Here is a 22,008-nt window from a genome sequence, read left to right as displayed (position 1 = left end):
TTTACCTTTTTATATAAAGAGCACCGAAGGTACCAACTATACCTCACTTGAGACACACCAGTACGTTAGACATAAACAACAACATATCACTTACTTTACAGATTTTACAAATATTGTCAGTACTCATCCACATTTTAATTACAGTTTTGAACATTTAAAGATTACAATCCTGGTTAGAGAAACAAACACTAAGCACACACTTGATGCCTTCACTCGAGGGAACCAAATCTCTAGGTTCCCAAGAACCTAGCCAGCCTACTTCAAAATAAAGGATTTATCATATAAAATATCTTAAATACTTACTTATTTCACATAAAGGATGAAACTCTCTTCAATTTTTTCCAAAAATCATACTTAAACTAATTCTTAGTAAGAAAAATAGTTCATGGTGTTAATGATAGCAACTTGCAAGAGTTAAATCTGGAGGCGTTGGTATTATTACAAACAACTCAGATGTCACTCATACCATTTACAATGTCATTAGAATCCCTCAACTGACCTATAATTTAGCAATGTATCATTGTTTATTCTTATAATACATATACAAATATGCCTGCATGAAAATGCTTTATGACTGAAATCCTTTTCCAAATACAGAAGAAGGAAATAAATAATGTTAGAGCTAATATTATTGAAACTTGGACAGTAAAGAAAGTGGTGGAGATGGATTAGATTTGTGCAAAGTCTCTCCTACATATATTAATACACTTTAAGCCTGGTCAACTCTTAAGGGCAGTTTTTGAAAACCATAATTAAATAGTCAATAGAGACTGGAAAAGTAACAAAATAAGCAGTGACATAAATGTCAGAGGTGGGAAAAACAAGAGAAAAATAAGAGACAGCCCAAGTTATTTAATGAATTCTAATGACTCCAATAAATTACAGAACAGAAAGAAGAGACTTACAAGGTATTTCTAGTATCAGAGGGGTAGCCGTGTTAGTCTGGATCTGTAAAAAGCAACAGAGGGCACGTCTTCACTACCCGCCGGATCGGCAGGTAGCGTTCTATCGGGGATCGATTTATCGCGTCTAGTGTAGACGCGATAAAATCAATCCCCGATCGCTCTGCCATCGACTCCGGAACTCCACCACAGCAAGAGGCGGACGCGGAGTCGACGGGGGAGCGGCAGCGGTCAACTCGCCGCCGTCCTCACGGCCAGGTAAATCGACCTAAGATACGCAACTTCAGCTACGCTATTCACGTAGCTGAAGTTGCGTATCTTAGGTCGACCTCCCCCACCCCGTAGTGTAGACCTAGCCAGAGAGTCCTGTGGCACCTTTAAGACTAACAGATATATTGGAGCATAAGCTTTCGTGGGTGAATACCCACTTCGTCAGATGCATGATGAAGGTATTTCTAGAAAAGTTTAAGATATTACCCTTTTCAAACACAAAACCAACATTACTGATAAATCTAGTCCATTGAAATACATCTCCATCCCATGCAGAATCTTGTTAACTAATAATCTAGACTTAGCGCTAATAATCGCATTCAGACAGAATGCTTATCCTCGCTAAAATATAAGGAGAAATATTTGTTTTCAAAGCTTCGATTAATCTCTACTGAAATTCTCAAACGGATTTTTAGGAGTTATGAATTTACAGTTGTGCTCCAGCACATAATAAGAAATGTGCACCTGCCTCACTGCCTATTACAGTCACAGGTAATATAGCACAAATACAATTAGCTAATTTCTAATTCTCGCAGTTGGTGGGCAGGCTGCCAGTGTTGCAAATAGGGAGAACTGACTGACTCCAATTTACTCAGAGCTAATGGCATCTCTGTAATTTTTTTGTAATTCACTCACTGACTAGCTAAAATAGACAGACAGACTACACCAGTGCTCCAGCTTCTCAGCCTGAGGGACCAGCATTATTTCAAAAAGGTCAAGTGGATGCAATTATTTCAGGTACATTTGCTGCACTGGTTTGTTCCCTTTGTGCCACTCAGGCAGCACAAAGGGAGCAGAAATCACCCACCATACCCCTGCTGGGGATTCCCTCAGCATGGGAGAGTCCCTAGCAAGGGTAGGGCCAGTGCAGACATCTCCTGTGCATCCCTCCCTGCACTCCTGCTGCAGAGGGCAGCAAGGGATGAAGAAGTGGTTGGCACACATTACACTCCAGCAATCCCAAGCTGCCTTAGAGGGACGTTTGCCAGCTGGCATAAGTAAGCTGCTGTGACCAGGCTGGGGGCAAAGAATCAGGAAACTTGTGACTAGTTGTTAGTTCTCATCCTTTCCTCATTTTATCATTTCCTGGGCAACCCTTGGGGGCTGCATTGGAGAGAGGCGCCCCCAACGTGCTACCTAACAGTCAGACAAGTAAGCAAGTAAAAAGGAGCAAAGCAGAGCTCTCCTCCGTCCTATGCAATGTAGAAAGTGGCCACTGTGGGAGCTGTTGAGCAGATGCAGCAGAGAAGGGACAGGTTTCAGAGTGGTAGCCCTGTTAGTCTGTATCAGCAAAAACAACTAGAAGGGACAGCAGCTGTTCAGAGAACATCTGGCTAATATTGTGACTCCTGCGGTTGCAGGGGAAGCAGTGGGAGGCAGTTGTGACAGGGCTGATAGAACAACTTCAGATTTAAAAAAATCACACAGCATAGCTCAGGGAATACATTTGCAATTCACAATTAAGTAAACATTTTCTACTTAAACACAGTTGCCCGAGAGGGCCACAATTTAGAGCCACAAGTGGCCCCAGGCCACAGATTAGACTGGACATCTTTTAACAGAATTGTGTGTTTTCAGTATGAAACACTGAAAAGTTGAAAGTAATGCTGTAATATATATATGGCCAAATTTTGCCCTTGCAATTCCAAAGAAATAGGTGAAATTCAGTCCTGATATAAACAAATGTGCATTCATCCATTGACTGCAGAGGAGTTTCACCAATTTACACTAGTTGGATTTGGTACAATGGGTATAACACACACAGAGGTATAATTCAAGGCAGAATTTAGGCATTAGAATCATACTTCTGATAGCAAACCTAAGGGCAAGAGAGGTGTTGTGGCTAGGACACTACTAGCACTCAGGAAACCTGGCTTCGATACCCCTCCCTACTAAAGGCTTTAATAGAATCATAGAATATCAGGGTTGGAAGGGACCTTAGGAGGTCATCTAGCCCAACCCCCTGCTGAAGGTAGGACCAATCCCCAAATGGGCCCCTCAAGGATTGAACTCACAACCCTAGGCTTAGCAGGCCAATGCTCAAACCACTGAGCTATCCCTGCTTCCCATGTAACTGTGGGCAAGCCACTAAATCTCTCCATACCTCAGATTCCCTATCTGTAAAATATGGATCCTTCCCTAGTTCAGGGGAGCATTGTGAGGTGCTCAGATACTACAATGAGGTGGGCCATACATACCTGGACAGGTAGATACTGTTGTTACAAGGAATGCCTACAATTATTTTTTTCCATTTTGTCTACTGTGCACGTTTGACAGCATTTTGGGCCAGATTTTCAGAGGCAGTGGTACCTACGGCTCCCACTGGTTTCAAACTGAGGTTTTGCTGAAAATCAGGCCTTTCTTGCAGAGTCAGTTTCAGTCTTCTGTTCATGTAGTCAGTCAGTTTCCCTTGTGTTTGTGAATCACTCCGCAACAGAAGAGAGGAGTCATTTTTTTAAAAAAATAGAAAAATGTTACTCTAAAAACCACAAAAATTGGCTGAGGAACTTGGGGTAAGTGTGGTTCCTTCAACTACTTTTAATTCATTTTTAAGGGGACTCAAGTTGACAGTGTCCCTTTAAAGTCCTATTGTATCCCTGACTAACCCTCAGTTAGTTAAAAAAAAAGAGTGAAGGAAAGAGTCAACAATCAGACTTTTTTTTTTAACCAGACGGCAGTGAAGAGGCCTTAAGGTTCTCACCTCCCTGCCTGCTTTCAAGAATAAGATCTTCTGTGTGCTGATGACATCTGACGGGGAGCTCCTGAAGCTCCCTGGTCTTAGAAAAAAGATGTTCTCCAATTTACTCCTTACAGTTACCTCCAGTGCCCCCTCCAGAAACAGATAGATCTCTGAGATAGGGCTAATCCCTTGATGCTTTCTCATCTGGCTATCCTGGACATCTCTTAAAATCTCCAAAGAAGTACAGCTGCCTGAGGGTTTGGGAAGAAGAAGTAAGAGCCAAGTCTGGTTTCACCAGCTGTGGAATGAGCCTTTGATCAGCTAGCTGCAGGGAGGACCACTGCCAGTCTCCTCCTTCACTGCCAGAGAGCCCTTGGATCTAGCATGTCATTATCCCTCACCCCCTCCACTTATGCCTTAAGCCTGGTCCCCACTAAGCCCCCACTTCGAACTAAGGTACGCAAATTCAGCTACGTTAATAACATAGCTGAATTCGAAGTACCTTAGTTCGAATTTACCGCGGGTCCAGACGCGGCAGGCAGGCTCCCCCGTCGATGCCGCGTACTCCTCTCGCCGAGCTGGAGTACCGGCGTCGACGGCGAGCACTTCCGGGATTGATCCGGGATCGATTTATCGTGTCTAGACAAGACGCAATAAATCGATCCCAGAAGATCGATTGCTTACGGCAGGACCAGGAAGTAAGTGTAGACCTGCCCTTAGAGTGAGGGATTAGGCTACTCCCATACAGGCAGAAGGAACTCACCACAAAAGTCCCCTTTTCCTATTCCTCACTCAGCAGGAAATCAAAGGGCTACAGATACAGGTAGGAGAGGTGAAACCAGTCATTGCTCCCCTCTAGAGTTGCCAATTTCAGTTGGACGTATTTCTGGAGGTTTCATCATATGACATAATCTTTAATTAAAGATCAAGCTTTAATTCCTGGAGATTCCAGGACAATCCTGGAGGGCTGGCAACCCTAATTACCTCCCAACTCTCAGGTGACTGTGGCTCTTTGGTAGGGGAGGTATTGTTTGTCCCAGGTCCCTTCCACACAGTCTAATTTTCAATGACAATCTATGGAAAGAAATAACTATTGCACTGAGCTAAGATCCATCTCTCATCACCTCTCTCCACTGGAGCTATGATATCTATTCTGCAAAACAAATGTGAAGAAAACCTGTTAAACACCTACAGTCAAAATGTTTTGACAAAAGCAGCAAAGATTTTTCAAATAAAATTACCCTCGATCCTGTGAAAGCAACTCTCTGGCTCAATCCCATCTTGAAATCCACAAGTGAGTACCGCTGACACAAAATTTTAGAAATGGTTAGATAAATAGTGTGGCTTAAGTCAGAAGTCTGGGTACCAAGTCCCCCTAGATTCTAACCCTCACTGACTTGCTAAGTAGCTTTGCGAAAGTGATTCAGGCCTACATTTTCAAAAGTGTCCAATTCAAAGCACCATGATATTTTAAACAGCTCTAGAGTTCAGTTCATCTAAACAAACTTATGAAAAAGTTTCACTTGAAACATTCATGACTTTAAAAACTGCTGAGCTGATTTTCTTCAAAACTGTCTTGCATTGAAGATCTTGAAACTTGGGCCCCCAATCATGCAATGAGTTCTGCACAGGCAAACCTCTGAGCCCACACGGAATTCCTTGAAGGACTGGGGCCTTGAAAACCATGCCAAAAAAGAAGCTTGTATTTACTGTACTGTAACTTTATAGGAAATTTCAGTTTATATTATATATTTTATTAACTGACAATTTATGATGATACAGAGTTTCAGCTTTTAACATTAAATCTTCATTTCCAGACTCCTGGATGCCTCAACTCTTTACCTTCATGTTGAATTAACTCTAGTTTTTTGCATGTAATGCACTGTTCCAGATGGGGTTTAAAAAGTAGCTAATATAGCAACAATATCACCTCTTTTATTTTGTGTTTGAGGACTCTTCTACTATAACATAGTATCCTGTTTTGTTTTTTAATGCCACCATGCAGTGGATTGCCAGCTTCATTAATTTTTCCACAGTAACACCCAAATCCCTTTCTCGATCAGTGTACTAGAGGATTGATTCCTTGCTCCCAGACTGATTTTTTCAACTGCATTTGCCATCTGCTAGATAAATCCTCTAAAACACAAACTCTGGATCTGGGTGCAGTGTTCCTCTTTATTTGCTCAGCCTGCATTATCAATATCACCTGCAAACTTTGGAGGTTGTGTTTTCAATGTTCTCATCTAGATCACTTTTCTGTATTATGAACAGAGGTCTTAACACTGAACCTTGAGGTACTACATTCAGAATCTCTTTGTGACAGGGTGCTGGCTAAGGAAATCTGAGCCAGGCCTCTGTCATGCTAGCTCCAATCAAGAAAAGGGAATTGGAGTTGGCTGAGTAAGCCCATGCCTGATTGGCAAACAGGGAACAGCTGCCAGCCTTGTTAGCCAGGGGCTACATAAAGCCTGGCAGGAAAGAAGCAGGGGGAGGGAGAGGACAGGAGAAAGGGAAGAACTAGAGAAGTAGAATGAGTGGGACCTTGTCTCTGCTGGCTGAAGGAGCTAGCAGTCCCCAAGGCTGTAATACTGAAGTTGTTTGTAGCTAGAAGGTGGTGGGAAAGGATATTGTAAATAAAGAGCACAGGTGATTGCATGAGCGTAGAGGTCTCTTGCTGGTTTGTGGGCACTGCAGCAGCAGAACTGAGGGGGCCCAGCGATGCCCTATTACACTCTTCTTACTTTGATAAAAGATATACTACAGCTGCACTTTGTGTCTTGCTTTGAAAACAGTTTTCTAGTCAGAACCTTTCATCCTTCCTGTTCCATAACTACCATAACAATTTCTGAGGTGAAAAAGTGTCATCATTTCAGCTCAGAAATCATTTTTAAATGGACTAACATACCCAGGACAGAACTGCATTTCAAACACAGAATTAACACAATTAAAGAAACTATTTTCACAAGAAGATTGGTGTTTCATGTGCAAACAGTAGGAAAAAGTCTTCCATAAACTTAACCTGCTATTTTGATTTCACTCCTTAAACTATAGCCCCCAAAAGGCTCCTGCTTGGAAAATGTTCAATAAGAAAGTGGAAACTCCATAAGATTTGCCTTGCAGAGTTTTCAGAATACTTTGCAACAGAGCATCTGCAGGAGCGACCCCCCACTCTATGGAGGCACTATGCTTCTCTGTCAGTGCATCTACACATGGAGTCCTCTCTTAGTCTTAACCTTTCTAAGGATTCACTGTTGCTAACCCATGTCCTAGAAGTAGTAATCTATGTAGCACAACCATCCCTGCCTCTCCCAGGGGATTGGGGAAGGAGATATCCAATCAGGACCTAGGCTAATTAGCATAATCCTAAACATTCTGTCAGGCCCAAATTTTCAAGAGCCTCCACTAATTTTGGATGTCCCAGTTTTTGGGACTCAACTTGAGTCATGTTGGATCTGACTTGCTAAGTACTCACAACTCCAGTTAGCCTAAATCTCCACTTTATGTTGTGTGGGCTGAGTGCTTTGTATTGTTTTTTAAATAACAATCAGTTCAGTACCTCCTGCAACTGACCTATCTCTAATTTTCCACTCACACACGGAATCACTCATGACATCGGTGACACTCTCTAAGCATCTGGAGCAGCAGTGCAGAGGAAGCTACATTAATTCCAAACAAACTCCTCTACTTGGGACCTTATCACTGCACACTGCAGAAACACACATTTTTGTGGTGGGGAATCTGTGATTTTCCATGACCTCCGAGCCGGGCAGCCCCTGGGCCAGCAGCAGCAGTTTGGGTGTGTAGAAGGGGGCTCAGGCCTGGGGCAAGGGGTTTGGGTGTGGGGTGACGCTTACCGGGGGGGGGCTCCCAGCTCCCACCGGCATGTCCCTGCAGCTCCTAGACAGAGCGGCCAGGGGGCTCTGCACGCTGTGCCAGCAGGCACTGCCCCCGCAGCTCCCATTGGCTGCGGTTCCCGGCCAATGGGAGCTGCAGAGCCGACACTTGTGGCGGGAGAAGCGCACAGAGCCCCCCGGACCACCCCTCCCCTGGGAGCTGTAGGAACAAGCTGGTCGGAGCCAGGTAGAGAGCCTGCCACCCCCACCAACCCTTCCCCACCCCAGCACCAGCAGGGGTCCCGGGCCATGTGCTACCGCCCGCACACTCACCCCCACCAGCGCCAGCGGGGGTGGGCCACACACACCCCAGCACCCGTGGGCCCCCAGCCCAAGTTTTGGTTGGGGTATATAGTAAAAGTCATGGACAGGTCACAGGCCATGAATTTTTGTTTACTGCCCGTGACCTGTCCATGACTTTTACTAAAAATACCCATGACTAAAACGTAGCCTTAGCCATGATACCTCTGTTCTCTTCTTCAATACTGCATAGTAGAAAGCTGTATGAACTTCATCAGGAAAAGGTTTGGGTGCTGCATGATGTGAACTGTGTCTAGCACATAAAAACCAAAGCTCCTAGAACAGTGGTGGGCAACCTGCAGCCCGCACGCGTCCCGTCAGGATAATCTGCTGGCGGGCTGCCAGACCGTTTGTTTACATTTGCATAGCTGCCCGCAGCTCCCACTGGCCACAGTTCACCGTTCCCAGCTAATGGGAGCTCCGGGAAGCTGACTAGTCCACTCCATTCACAAATGTGCTGTTCGGTCACTATATGTTTGAATACTTCAGCTGCATACACTGCAGGTTTCCCACCAGCAACTTGGAATAACATCTCCCCCTGCCAATAGAGAACCACAAGAATAGTTATGTCTTCCAAAATGTGAAAGGTCTGAAATGACAGAAAAAGCCTTTTGCAGCAAGGGAACTATATGCACCTTCCCGCCCTCCCTCCCCCCCCCACCCCACCCCCATATAGCAATTAGTTATGAAATTTTTATGGAACAGAAAAACGGTTATTTTAAACTTACCATTGCCTCTGCACTTCTGTAACTGCAATTAACAAGGCTGTGTCCAGAGACAGTATGAGGACTGAAGCATCCCCTTACACGGTGCTTAATTTGTAATGAAAGAGGTTCTGGGGTTCAAGCAATTAGGTGCCGGGGCTCAAGCCATTTTTTCACTTTCATAACTGACCTGCCAAGCTCAGAGGTGCTGGGGCTATGAACTGCCAAGCCTAGAGGTGCCGGGGCTCAGCCCTGGCACAAATTAAGCACTGCCCTTACAATATGTGTTGACTCACTTTAGAAATGTTACATTTTTTGCCCTTGAGATTCCACAATAATTAATTCTGTGCTCCCCCACTGAACAGCTTTAGACAATAACCCTCTGTTTCTCATCCTATCTCAGGATCTCCAATTGATACTGCCTGCTGTTCTGCAGGAACTCAATCCCTGGCCCAATGAACCATCATGGATGGTTCCAAAAAGAAGCATTTCTGTGATGAAGTTATGGTCAATGTTCCTGAGAGGGCAGACCAGCAGGCCCAGTTCCGGAAGCAAAGGGACAAAAGACTGGAACAATGGCATGCTGACAGGTGGGAGGAAAGGCTGAGGCTTGTCGCCAGGTGGAGGACAGGGTTTCAGCGAGGGAGCAGGCACTTGCAAAGCAGTTCCTGGAAAAGGAACTGTGGCTAAGGAAGGCGGATAGAGGTCAACAGAGAGACCTGCTTCAGTAATGCCTGTCCATAATGGCTGCAAGAGCACCGTCTCCTGCTGCATCCCCCATACCATGGCATGATCACCATGCAACATACCTTCACTCCAACAGTAGCTTGGACAACTGGCACATGCATTCAGAACTCATGAGCAGCTGGGCATGGCAACAAAACCCCATGCACCCTTCCCTCTTCAAAACCTCTCCACTGGAAACCTCCACCCCTCTCCCCTGCCCCCAAGTGATGGTGAAATGTGAAAGCAGGGAAAGGAGAATGTTGGGACATGCAGCAGCAAGGGGATTTTATCAGGTATTCACTATTTCCCACTCTTTTTTTCTTTGGGTGGTTTTGAAATGGGAGCTAGCCCGCCCAACACTGTGAGTGCTGTACTATTTTAAGACATGCTTGCAAATAAAATGTGTTACGTTTACAAGAAAGTTTATTGCTATCACTGCATCACATCAGACAATCATGATTTGAGATAATAAAATTAAAAGCATGGTCAGGAGCAATTAAATATTAGTAAGCAAACAGTATTCCTCTGTTTAGCTAGGTATAGCAATTCACATTTCAATAAATTCCATTTGTAAATCCAGGCTGCCCTCCCCCATTCACATCCATTATGTCATTCACACTTACACTGCAATCAAGCTCACACCCCTCCCAAGCCCCCCCAAAAAAATTAATGAGCCATTTTCCCCCACAAGCACATTTATACAGGTACTATTCCTCCTCTTCCATTGGGCCATGCAAGTCCATAATGTGAGAACACAAAGCATCCCTGACTTTTGCTACCCAGGTGCAACCAGCTCCTGTAGCGGTAGCTGCACTTTCTGGCTGAGGGTACTGATCCAGCATCCCCTCGCTGTCATAGGTCCATTCAGGGGGAAATGGCTCATCTCTAGCTTCAGGCTGTGTTGGCGGGCTGTTCAAACTTCCTGTAATGTGCAGGGCAGCCAGTAAAGTTTTCCCACAGTGCATCATGGTCCTAGGGCTAGTGTGGCCACATTTTGGGTTGGCACTAGGGACTCTGGGATATGGTTAGTTTGACTTGGGTCTGCCCGCTGCAGTATGGACACCAGAGCCCCAGGTTCAAGCACAGGTTAGAAAAGTCTTTAGGTAGGGTTAAAAAACAATGTAGACGCACAAGCCCTGGGTTCCCTAACATGGGTTAGCTGACTCAAGTACCACTAACCCTGGGCTTACATTACAGTGTACACATACTCTGCAGGGCCAGCTTTATGACCCGCGGGGCCCGATTCCAATACCCGGCGGCAGTCCGGGGCTTCAGCGGCACTTTGCGGCGGGAGGTCCGCTCCGGGTCTTCCGCGGCACCGAAGGACCCCCCACCACCGAAATGCCGCCAAAGACCCCCGGAGTGGACCCCCCGCCGCCGAAATGCCGCCGAAGATCCCCGGAGCGGGGCCCTCTTAAGCGCGGGCGCGGGGCCCTCTTAGGCACGGGGCCCAATTCTGGTGAATCGGCTTAAAGCCAGCCCTGATACTCTGTGTGTAAACCAGTTTCCTATTGCATTAAACTAGCAACTTTAAGAACTATAGGACTGTTGTTCTAACTAACAGGCTACAGAGGTTACTAATAGAAGAGCATGACTTTTCTGTACTTATCAGTTAACTAAAAAAATAAAAAACATATTTAAATTATTTTACAATAAACCCTGTAAACATTAGCAGAACACTGACTCCTCACAACATCACATTAGAACATGACACATCTTCACAGAAACTTTACAGAACAGAGTGGTGCTATCAATGCCCCATTAATTTGGTATCTTACAGGGAGTAAAAACCACCACAACAATACATGGGCAAACATTTCAGCAACCTCCAGTACTACTGCTGGTGCTAGGATGGGATATAGCTCAGTCTGGGATATAGCTCAGACTGCAAGAACGTCCTGTTACTAGACCAGCTGCTCAAAGGATGTCACTGATATGCTATTCCCCACTTCAGCAGAAAAATTCTCTTAGCCTGTTTTTTGTGTGGAGTTTCTTATATTTTTCTGAAAGAAACAAGGTGGCAAAGGAAGAAAATACTTTTATAAAAGAGCTGTGTTATCCACAAATTCCAAACTCTATTGACTTGCAAAAAACAGCATATATAAATGCCATGGTCTGAACAAATTTACTAAACACCACCAAAATGCCCTGTCTCATATACTTGAAGAAGTTCCCCAAGACAGAGGCTCTCTCTCAAGATTAGTGTTGCAGAACCCTTTGGGGCATCAGAGCAGCCCTTACAGAAATGTTCAATAGAGTTAATAGAAGTTATACATTTATAATTTATTCCCTATTAGAATTTTTAAACCAATGTACAGATTTTTATAGTAGGAATATTTAATTGTACAGGATTATTGATTGTTTTCAGTAGCAGCCATAATTTTTTTTTACCTTATATAGCACTATTTACATCATTTAATGCATTTATTTAGAGTAATTTATAGAGAACCTTAGTGAATTTTTCCATAAAGGGGTAGTCACACCTGCAAAGTGCAGAACAGTCCTCCCCAACCCTTTCTCACCTCACGAGATCTGCAGGGACTGGCCAAAGGGCTTCAGCACAATCATAATAAGCCTTGTAATTGGGGAAATAATTCTTTTCAACTTTCCTTGTATCAAAAACAGTTTGACTGTGTTTGTACAAACTTTCCGCAAAGACAGAGGCATGCCTAGAAAATGTCAGCTCAGAAGATAAAAGTTACAGAAAGTTACTCCAAACTGAGAACAGGAGATTGATACAGTAACCATTTTGCAATCATTGGTACCATGGGCACCACTGCTCTGACCTATGGAACTGCTCCAAGATCTCATCATAGGGGTGGCAATGTCAGCAACACTACTTGCTGACTGATCAGTGATGGAGCCAGATAATCTGCTTCTGGAGAAAAGGCAAATCTACCTTCCTGTCAGTACTGTGTGATTCCTGCTTATTTAATTATATTTATTTTGTATTAAAAATTTGAATAATCATCAATATTATTATCTGAGGGACTTGTAAAAAGCTTTTTAAAAGTCCAAATAAACTATATTCACTCTTCCCTTTATCCACTATTCTGTCAACTCTGAAAGAAAGCTAACAGATTACAGGCACAATTTATTTACCCTTACATCAACAACAATAAAAATGTTACATTGTTCAATAATAAAGACATTTATTATTATTCTCTCCTTAATGGGAATTATAACTACAGTATTCTCTGATACAGAAGTAATATTCCCTTGGCAATAATTTCCATGAGCAAATTTTGCTCCTTTTTATTCTCAAGATGGTAACCAACCTGGCCTCCATCCAATCCCTAAAACTAGTTGCTGTTTTCAAGGATATATCTTTGTTAGTAGCACAACTATATATTTTTAGCTCCCTCTGAATTCAGATGAATGTTGTCTGGTGCTAGAAACATATTATACTCAAGTTTCTCAGTTTTTTCCATCATCTATGCCTTTTAAAACTCTCTCTGTCAGTGCTACATTTTGATAACCTTTGATAAATGGTCTCATAATAGGAATTTTCCCATCATTCTCAGTACTGAGACCTGATTCAAAATCTTTATCTAGCTGTTCTGAAACATCTTCCACTCCACTTTAATCATCCCCTAATTATTTTTAAAGGACACAAAAATTTGTCTTAAGGGGACACTTTGGTGCTAAAAATCATATTAAACAAAAACAATATTTATATCTGTTACTGTGATTTTTTTATTTATGTCATTTCTGTAATCTTATTTACCTTTTATCTGTATTTGTTTTATTTTATAGCATTCATCACTATAATAGCCAAATAACCTAAATGACTGAGGATACAGCATTTATTTTAGAAGTTAGATCTACTCTTTCCCTTTAGTCCCATTTATTAGAGAGATTGTGTGTTAAATGTTGATTCCCAGGAACACAGGTAATGCTCTCCTGGATCAGACCACTGGTACACCTAGTCCAGTCTACTGTCTCTGAGAAAGTTTGTCTACATAGGCAAAAAAGTGTTCTTCGAGAGAGTTAACTCAATCAACTTAAACTCGGTTTTAAAAGTACACCATCTTTTTGACCATATCAACAGACACAAAGAGGTGAGTACTAGGTTCTGCCACACTGGGCAAAGGGTGTTTTTAAACTATGATAGCTAATGTGTGATCGGTAACATGATTAAGGTCTTAGTGTGGACAAGGCATTTTGTACCTTTTGGTTCAGTTGAATCCTAAAACTACAATTTGGCCTGGCTACACTAGTATATTAAAACTTGAGCTATCATATTTCATAAAGCACACCTTTTTGCCTAATGCAGATATACCCCCAGATGCGCAGAGTAAGAAATCCTGCAAGTGGCAGTTATGGGATAAACCACCCCCTAGGAAAGTTTTTTCCTCATCCCCAAGAGTTTGAGGTTGGTTTATGCCCCAAAGTTTAAGCTCTCATCAAGGCTGTGGATTTAAAGAATCCTGCTGCCAATTTTGATTCAGCCTCATTCCTGAAATTCCCTGCATCACACGTTCTCAAACCATGAGCCACTTGCTGATGGTCCACAAAGACCTGGCAAGCCATACAGTCTTGGTTATAGCTATAGTGGATGGAGAAGAGCCTGGATGTGGCAATGAGGAGCCAGCCTGGTTGCCTCCACTATGGGCTGCTGCTACATAAGAAGAGGAGTATAGGAAATGGGGTGGGGGACGGGTCAACCAGCAGGAGCTGCTAAAGGGAAAAGGAACCATAAGCTGCAAATAAGACTAGAGCCATCCCTGGAAAGAGAAAATCAGGGAAGAAGAGAATCAGGCAAAGAATGTGCAGAGGAGCACAAGAGAGAAGGTCCTGGTGGCAGAGAAGAAGGGGCGAGAGAAAGACAAAACAGATGGAAGGGGAAAGAGCAAAAGCAGAAAGTGTGCTTAGCTTTTTCAAGAAGACAAAACATAAGTTAAAAATACATCAAAAGCACTTTCCTACTATTTTCCAGTAAGCAATTGCTATAGTGATTAATATTATTTATTATTTATAATAATAGTGCCCAAAGGCTCCAACCAAGGTCTGGGGCCATGGTGCTAGGTGCAGTGCAAACTCATAGTAAAAGATAGTCCATGTCTCAAGGAGCTTACAGTCTAAGAAGATGAAAGGTGACAGGTAAGGGAGGTGGATACAGCATTCAATCACAATGGTCCAGGATTTTTTCACATATCCCAAAGATAGTCAACATACAACGGGTGGGAAAGAAGGTTAATGTCAAACTAAAGACCACATTCATATACATTATATAAAGCTATTTAATGTGTAAATATAATCAGACATGTTATATGTACTGAATATACTGACAAATGGATGTTGTGTGATCTTGAGTGAGAGGTGAAGGGTTCATGGGATACTCACTCTGTTAAGATGGGATCCACACTATGAAAAAATTTGAGTCAACTCTTCATAGTGTGGAGTGGATCTCATCTTAATAGAGAGTGTCTCATGAAGACTGCCCTTCATCACCGATACCAGCACAGAACACAAGTATTAGTGACAGCAACCACTTTTACCCTCACTTCACTCCATTTATCCAGTATTCAACAACTAAAGTAATTCTCTGCTCTTACTGCTCTGACCATGTCATCCACACTCAAGTCTCCTCACTGGCTCCATATCTCTTTCCAGATAAGGTTCAAACTTTTCATCATCACTTGATTGAATCCCCTACCACCATCCGTGGTTCATAGTTACTTTACACTTCTAGAACCCTTCGATCCAGTGAAGTTATTATTATGTAAATATTCATGCTCCCCTACATTTAACAGAAAGGGAATCCTGTAAAAGGGAAATTGTCCTTATTTTTTCCTTGGCCTCAGTCAGTCATCAACAACCTACATGAAGGTATAATACCACTCATTTTAAATATCAGAAAGTCAAAACCCTGGGCAGAGTATGTGCCCTCTGAGCCACATAGGAGATATTTGGTCTAATCAAAAACCGGTATGCATGGTTACATAAAGCCAGAATAAGACCTCATATATATAAGTCCAGTAAATATTACTGTAAAGGAGCAACAAAGTGAACTACTTACTTGCAGAAACATGTCACTTTTGATTAAATTCCCATTTGCTGGCTTGATGGGAGCTAGCTATTGTAGGCAGTGCATGTAGCAATATCTATTGTTAAGCTTGTCTAACACTTTGCATTAAACTTATCTGCTTTCAGTTACTTATAATTTTGTCAAACTGTAACCTTTGGGCTGAAATTGTCCATGCCTGCCTTAGGTTGATTTTTATCTAAAAAAGTTGTTCCCAATACTTTAATTAATCAGTAAAAGGTTATTTTGTCAAAAGTTTTGCAACTTTTTTTTAGAAGCAGCACTAGTGCCCCTGGAATTTAGGTTAGGAAGTTGAACGTTGGCAGAGTAGGCAGAGAGAGGTCTCTCACTGTCCATTTGAAAATTTACCAAAGATTTGACTGAGTCACAAACCATGGAAAATCACCCTTTGCACATGTGTGGCAGTTTGTACAACAGTTAATCATTCCACTTCCAAATGTGAACTTCCCTGCTGCAGATACTCCTAGGTGCCAGTGAGCCTCTTGAATCATTTTGATTATAATACTGATGCTGCTTTGGGCATCAAAACAGCCTTTGACCTACAGGAAGCACTAATAAGTTGGGAGCCAGTAAGCTCTCAATTCTAGACATATTTCTTCCACTGACTGGGCTTAATAATTCTCTGTACTTTCCAACCACTACTATAGATAAGATCTCAGACTGTATAACAAACTGAGGAAAGAGGCAAGTATCATTTTCCCCATTTTACAGATAGGAGACCAAAGATGTTGCACAAGGTCACTACAGGCAGAGTCAGGAATAAAATCAAGTCTCTAATATAGCAGTCCCAAATACCATTCTCTTACCCACACTGACTCTCCAAAAGAATATGCCAAATGTCTGTGTATGGCTATGCCGGCTGCAAAATGAGGCTACTTTTGCATTCCTATCTTAACAAAGCACTGAGATTCACAGATGACTGAAAACTCTGTAAAAGCAAGTCATCATTTAAAAACAAAAAAATATTATTCTCAGGGACTATATATCCCTCTCAGAGCCAGTGATGATGTGACTATGTTACCACATAACCAAAGACCTTATTGTAATGCAGTGGTTCTCAATCTTTCCAGACTACTGTACCCCTTTTAGGACCCTAATTTGTCTTGCATATCCCAAGTTTCACCTCACTTAAAAACTACTTGCTTACAAAATCAGACATAAAATATAAAAGTGTCACAGTACACTATTACAGAAAAAAGCAACAAAGAGTCCTGTGGCACCTTATAGACTAACAGACGTATAGTCTATAAGGTGCCACAGGACTCTTTGTTGCTTTTTACAGATCCAGACTAACACGGCTACCCCTCTGATACTTGACACTATTACAGAAAAATTGCTTACTTTCTCATTTTGTGTGTATGAAATTTTAGTTTGTACTGACTTTGTTAGTGCTTTTTTATGTAGCCTGTTGTAAAACTAGACAAATATCTAGATGAGTTGATGTACCCCCTGGAAGACTTCTGCATACCCTTGGATGAGAACCACTGCTATAATGCATATGAAGAAAGGAAAGAATTAAGAATTTAGAATTAAGAGGAAAGAAGATTTCACAAACTACCTTAATTTTGACGTTTCCTAACTTTTGTATGCTTCACTTTGCAACCCTGCATTCTTTTAATGAGCTTTTGCATGGTATGTATGTATTATGGACAATTTCATGAACAGAATACTCAAGGGGTGAGGAAGGGGAGTTCAGCACTTCACAATAGTTAATTCCAGATATACAGTAGGACTAGCAAAGATTTCACAGGAAGATGCTTTATCTGCAGGTGATAAAATGCTGAAATAGCAGCATCTGGTCAAAAAGTTTAAGAAACTGCTCCAGAGCTGCGGATATGGTCTGATGTCAGCATGAGGCTGAGAGAAATAATAATACAAGAGTCATCCGTTCTGTTTCTTCCAAATATAGATAGATACAAAAACAATCTATAAAGTTCTATAGATTTGAAGAAGAGTTCTCAATGTTTTACCTTAATTTTTGGTTAATAAAGTGGTACCAGATAGTAAATATAATGAACCTCCACTGTGAATGGAGCTATATCAATTTATGCCAGCTGGGGATCTGGACCATTATATGTAAATTTGCAGTAAGCTTATCTTATGCTCGGAGAAGCTTATCCACTAAAAGTTAAGAGAGTTATGCAGATTTACATAAGAGGAAAATTTGTCCCAGTGAGTTTCTGTTAATATTCTCCCACAGTCCCTCACAGTATGGTTAACACAGCAAAACTGAATTAATAGATTTTTTAAACAAAAACAATTCTTTCATCTTTTAAAGTTATGCTAAAAATCAATGCATGCCATGTATACTTATATAGTATTAGAACTAACTCTGCCTGTTTTAACTAGAATTGTATCATTCTGAATAGCTTTGAGACAGCACATAGTTTTCTGTCAGTTTCTGATTTTAAAAATGCTACTTGGAGGATCATTTATGTAGAATAATAATATACATGTTTCCCACATTGCCTTAGCAACTTCCTCAAATACTTCACTGAGCATTCATAGTTACTCTCGTTGATTTATGCATATGATGTGGTCTAATGACCCACATGTCTCTGTTGGGTAAGCCACTAATGCCAGTGACACAGTAACCTATTAACCTTTCTTTAAAAATAACCATCACATTCATGCAAATAGAATAAAAAAAGTCAAGCAGGAATAGAAAAGTAGTACTCTGGTACAACCCAACAACATATTAGATGTCAAGACAAGCTAAAATTAAGAACAAACAAGCAGTGATGAGATTTAATATATTGCACAAATATTTTGACATGGTTTGCTAGGTTGTAAATAGCCAACATTAGCCGCATTAGCCAACATTTTAAAATTTAAATGTCATATACTAAAAGGGAAATTGTTGCTGAAATTATTTCAAAACTGTTATACTGCATAAGGCCCCCATCCTAAAAAGTGCAGATAGCCACCTCCAAAGTACAAATTGCCTTCAACTCTCATCAAAAACAATGGGAATAGAGGGCACTTAGCATCTCACAGGAAATGTTCATCACCTTGGACAACCACTTTGCAACACTTCTACTAGTGATCATTCTAGTGTAATTAATCTGAGATTTTAAAAGAAGTTCAATACACACAGCTAATTTTAATAAGGAAAAATTAAAATTATTTTATCAAAATATTATTGAGGAAGACAAACATTTTAAAGTATTCATAACCAATTATAACACTGATATTGCTACTTTCTTCTACTTTAAAGAATGTTCCATTGTTCAATCTCCCTAAAGAATTATGAAAATAGCAATCCCTTATACTCATAAATCCACCTAAATTAAAAAAACGATTTATGTTATACTTTAAACTGATAGTGCACATATATGCTTAGCATGGGCAGATGTCAAAAAGTATTCATCTACCATGGCTCAAATAAAGAACAACCTGGAAATGCTTTCTGTAGATACAGTGGAGCATCCACAACAATCATCAGAGCAACAATGAATGTACATAGCAACCAGCTGAAGGGGATAGGGGCTCTGTATTTGGACTGTATTTATAAATACAGAGAAGCAGATATAAGAATATTCAGTGTGACTGTTTAATAGGTTACAGTCACGTGGGCGCCTATGGGATTTACCCCCCTCCTCCGCCTTTCTTAAACAGGACCGAGGAAGTGGAATAAAAGAGTAGAGGTTAAAATGGGGATGGGGTGCGGTTTAATTATCCAGTGCGATTGACATGCACCTGCCGATACCCACAACAGACAGAAAGAAATCAAAAGGTCCACACATCAGCAAACTCCTTTCTTTCTCTAAGGAAGCCTATTTTGTCCGACAGAGGAGAACATTTCTCCTCCTTTTCAGGTTATCACCAAATCGCATCTGGAACCAAGCCCCGGACAGCCTGAACCGGAGCCCGGGCTCTTTGTTTTCAGCAGCACGTAGGGCACGAGCGAGGAAGTGGCAGCGTGCAGCCCCGTTACCACCCCGGCTCCACGCTGTCGTGTAAACACGATGGGCACAGGCAGGCCCGCATTGGGCACAGGCTCCCAGCCCCCAGCCCCGCACGTGCGTGTGCCCAGGGGCCGCGCCGCGCCGCGGGGGAGCCGGCCGCTGCCGGGGCATTACCTGAGCAGTTGATGCCTTTCCCCTTGCCGCCGCCCTGGCACTCGCCGCCGGGCAGCAGGTTGGACGCGCGGCCGGGGGGCAGGGCGGCGAGGGCGAACGCCAGGATCACCGAGGTGTAGCACCAAGCCCGGGGGGGTCCCGGCAGCGGCCGGGCGGCGGCCGGGCTCTCCGCCACCATGGCTGGGGGGCGGACGCGGAGCGGCAGCGGGATGGTGGCGGCGGCGGCTGGGAGCGGCAGGCCCAGAGCATCAATCGGAGCCGGCGGCAGCGCTGCCCTGCAGGGACTGTCCCTTCTCCGCCGGGCCGGAGCCAACCCTCAGCATCCCCGCCGGGACCGCCAGAGAGACCCGGCGCCGCCGGCCCTCGCCGCCCCCGCGCGCCTCCGGCTCCCCCGGAGCGTCCCTGCGCCCTGGGCAGCGGCTGCGCTCCCTCGCCGGCCGCTCGCTCCTTTGTGCGCGGCGCCCACCAGCGCCGCTGCCACCGCTCCGGCTACAACAAAGGGAGCGGGGCTGAGGCGGCTGCTGCTGCGGAGGGAGGAGAGGAGGGACGCACACGTGATGGCAGCCCCCCCCCCACCCACCCACAGGGGAGGCGAGGGGGCTTCGTCCTGAGGAGCTGGGGCTTGCCCCAGGAACCCTAGTGGGCGCGGTGGCACCTCGCCTACCCCCGCCCACAGTCACCGCTCCCGCCCCACGCTGGGCAAAGGGCAGCAGCCGCCCCACTAGGGTGATGAGCAGCAGCCTCCTCCCCCTCCCCCAGTGAAGCCACGGTGAGGGGCGGCTGCAGCAACACCCTTCACCAGTGAGGCCACAAGCTGACGGGGAGCAGCACCCCCCCCCTGCAGGGCTCTGGGCAGCGCGCACACACCGGGGCGGAGGAGAGGGGCCCTAGCAGCGCGCAAAGTGACAATGGTGTGGGGTGAACTGTGCGCAGCGCTCTCTGTGCTCAATCCCCAGGGCGAGTCCCACTGTCACCACCGCCCCCACCCCCCCGTGCGCTTTGGTACCCTCTGCAAGGCTGGAGGGAAGCCCACAGCCCATTGGAATTGTTGCTGATTAACTGGACGCTTTGTTTGTAATTGTTACCGCACCTCACCCCGGCTCGTGAGATAGGAGCAATTTCCAAATCCCAATCAGTACAGTTGGGGAAAATGCGGTTACTACTTGCAAGGCGCTTCTGGTCACTTCTCTCAAAAGCAGCTTCTCCTGGAGGCATTTGGAGTGGGTGGGACAGAACTGCTCCTTGAAATGAAAGGGACTACTCACCTATGGAAAGCTGAGCACGTGTTTGCAGGATGTAGGGTTATAGATTGCAAGCAGTTTATGACAGGATACAGTTCTTACAGATGGCCCTGAAGGACAATGTACATTTGCAACAGGATGCATGTTTCTTACTGCTAATATAGGAATAACACAAAAAGGGAAACCCACATTCAAGTCTAAACTATGACATATATTTGGTGCTAGTCCTTAGAAAAAGCAGCCTATCTCTAACCTTCCACATGAACTATTCATGTTGCAGGGCAAGCAGATTCTTCTACCTGCTCCGGTATGCTTATTAGGGTGCTCCCCCTGGTGAAACAACAGATTAAATACCTTCAGGCAGGACTAAGGCCCTACCCCTGCAACAAGCTCTGTGTGAGCACAGAGGTCTGCCATGCAGAGGTCCCATGGCAGGATTGGGGCCTTAAAGTGGGTTTAGCCCTCCAGGATGACAGATCTAGCCTAAACCCCCCCCCCCATAAAACTTAAAGAAGGGCTGGGTGCTGGTGAAAAGATAGGATCAATGCCACCAAGACAGAAACAGCAATTTCCTATTGGCAAATGGAGTGCAGCACTCTCTCTACAACATGATATTCATAACTTTTTTGCTCCTTTCAGGAGCAAACCAAAATAAAAACCATGAGTCTTATTTCCATCTTGAAATGCACATAAATCCTCCTTGGCTCCCACCCCATCTCTACAGCATCCCTGCCAGTGATATCCTGAAAGGAGCAAAACAGTTACCTTTTCTCGAGAAAGATGTGGTGGGAGACTGCCAGTTCCAGTTCAAGCGGCTCTCAAAGGGCTGATTCCTGTGCAGATGGCTAACTTAAGGGCATTGCCAGAGACGCATCAAGAAGTCTTTTCTAAGGATGAGGTGACCAATTTCAATCTCTGGGTCAAAGGTGTCCGTGACAGGCCAAAGACAGCCAGTGAAGTTGCTTTCAGTACAACTAAAGACACAACCCAAAGAAGAAAAAGGACTTATGATCGCAAGTCCAGTGGGGCTCTCATCAGACCTGGTGACTGTGCACCAGTTTGCAAACATAGATGCTGGAGATGTAATAAAATACAGGACAAATGGGAGTCAAATCCCCACACTGTGGTCACAAACAACAATACCGAACTGCCAGTTTACAC

At 43.8% G+C, this 22,008-nt stretch overlaps 1 protein-coding gene across 1 annotated transcript in view; it reads right to left on the bottom strand.

Annotated features, from left to right (window-relative positions):
• Window positions 1-19,784, bottom strand: part of TMEFF1 (transmembrane protein with EGF like and two follistatin like domains 1) — a 224,852-nt gene extending 205,068 nt beyond the window's left edge. The window contains exon 1 of the mRNA XM_065399550.1: window positions 19,607-19,784. Coding sequence (XP_065255622.1) covers window positions 19,607-19,784 — 178 coding nt within the window. The remainder of the gene's footprint in view (window positions 1-19,606) is intronic.
• Window positions 19,785-22,008: the final 2,224 nt, after the last annotated feature.

The sequence above is a fragment of the Emys orbicularis genome, chromosome 2, assembly GCF_028017835.1.
Source record: "Emys orbicularis isolate rEmyOrb1 chromosome 2, rEmyOrb1.hap1, whole genome shotgun sequence".
In the NCBI taxonomy this organism is placed as follows: domain Eukaryota; kingdom Metazoa; phylum Chordata; order Testudines; family Emydidae; genus Emys; species Emys orbicularis.
The sequence above is the reverse complement of the archived record's forward strand: the minus strand, read 5'-3'. Positions and strand labels throughout refer to the sequence as shown.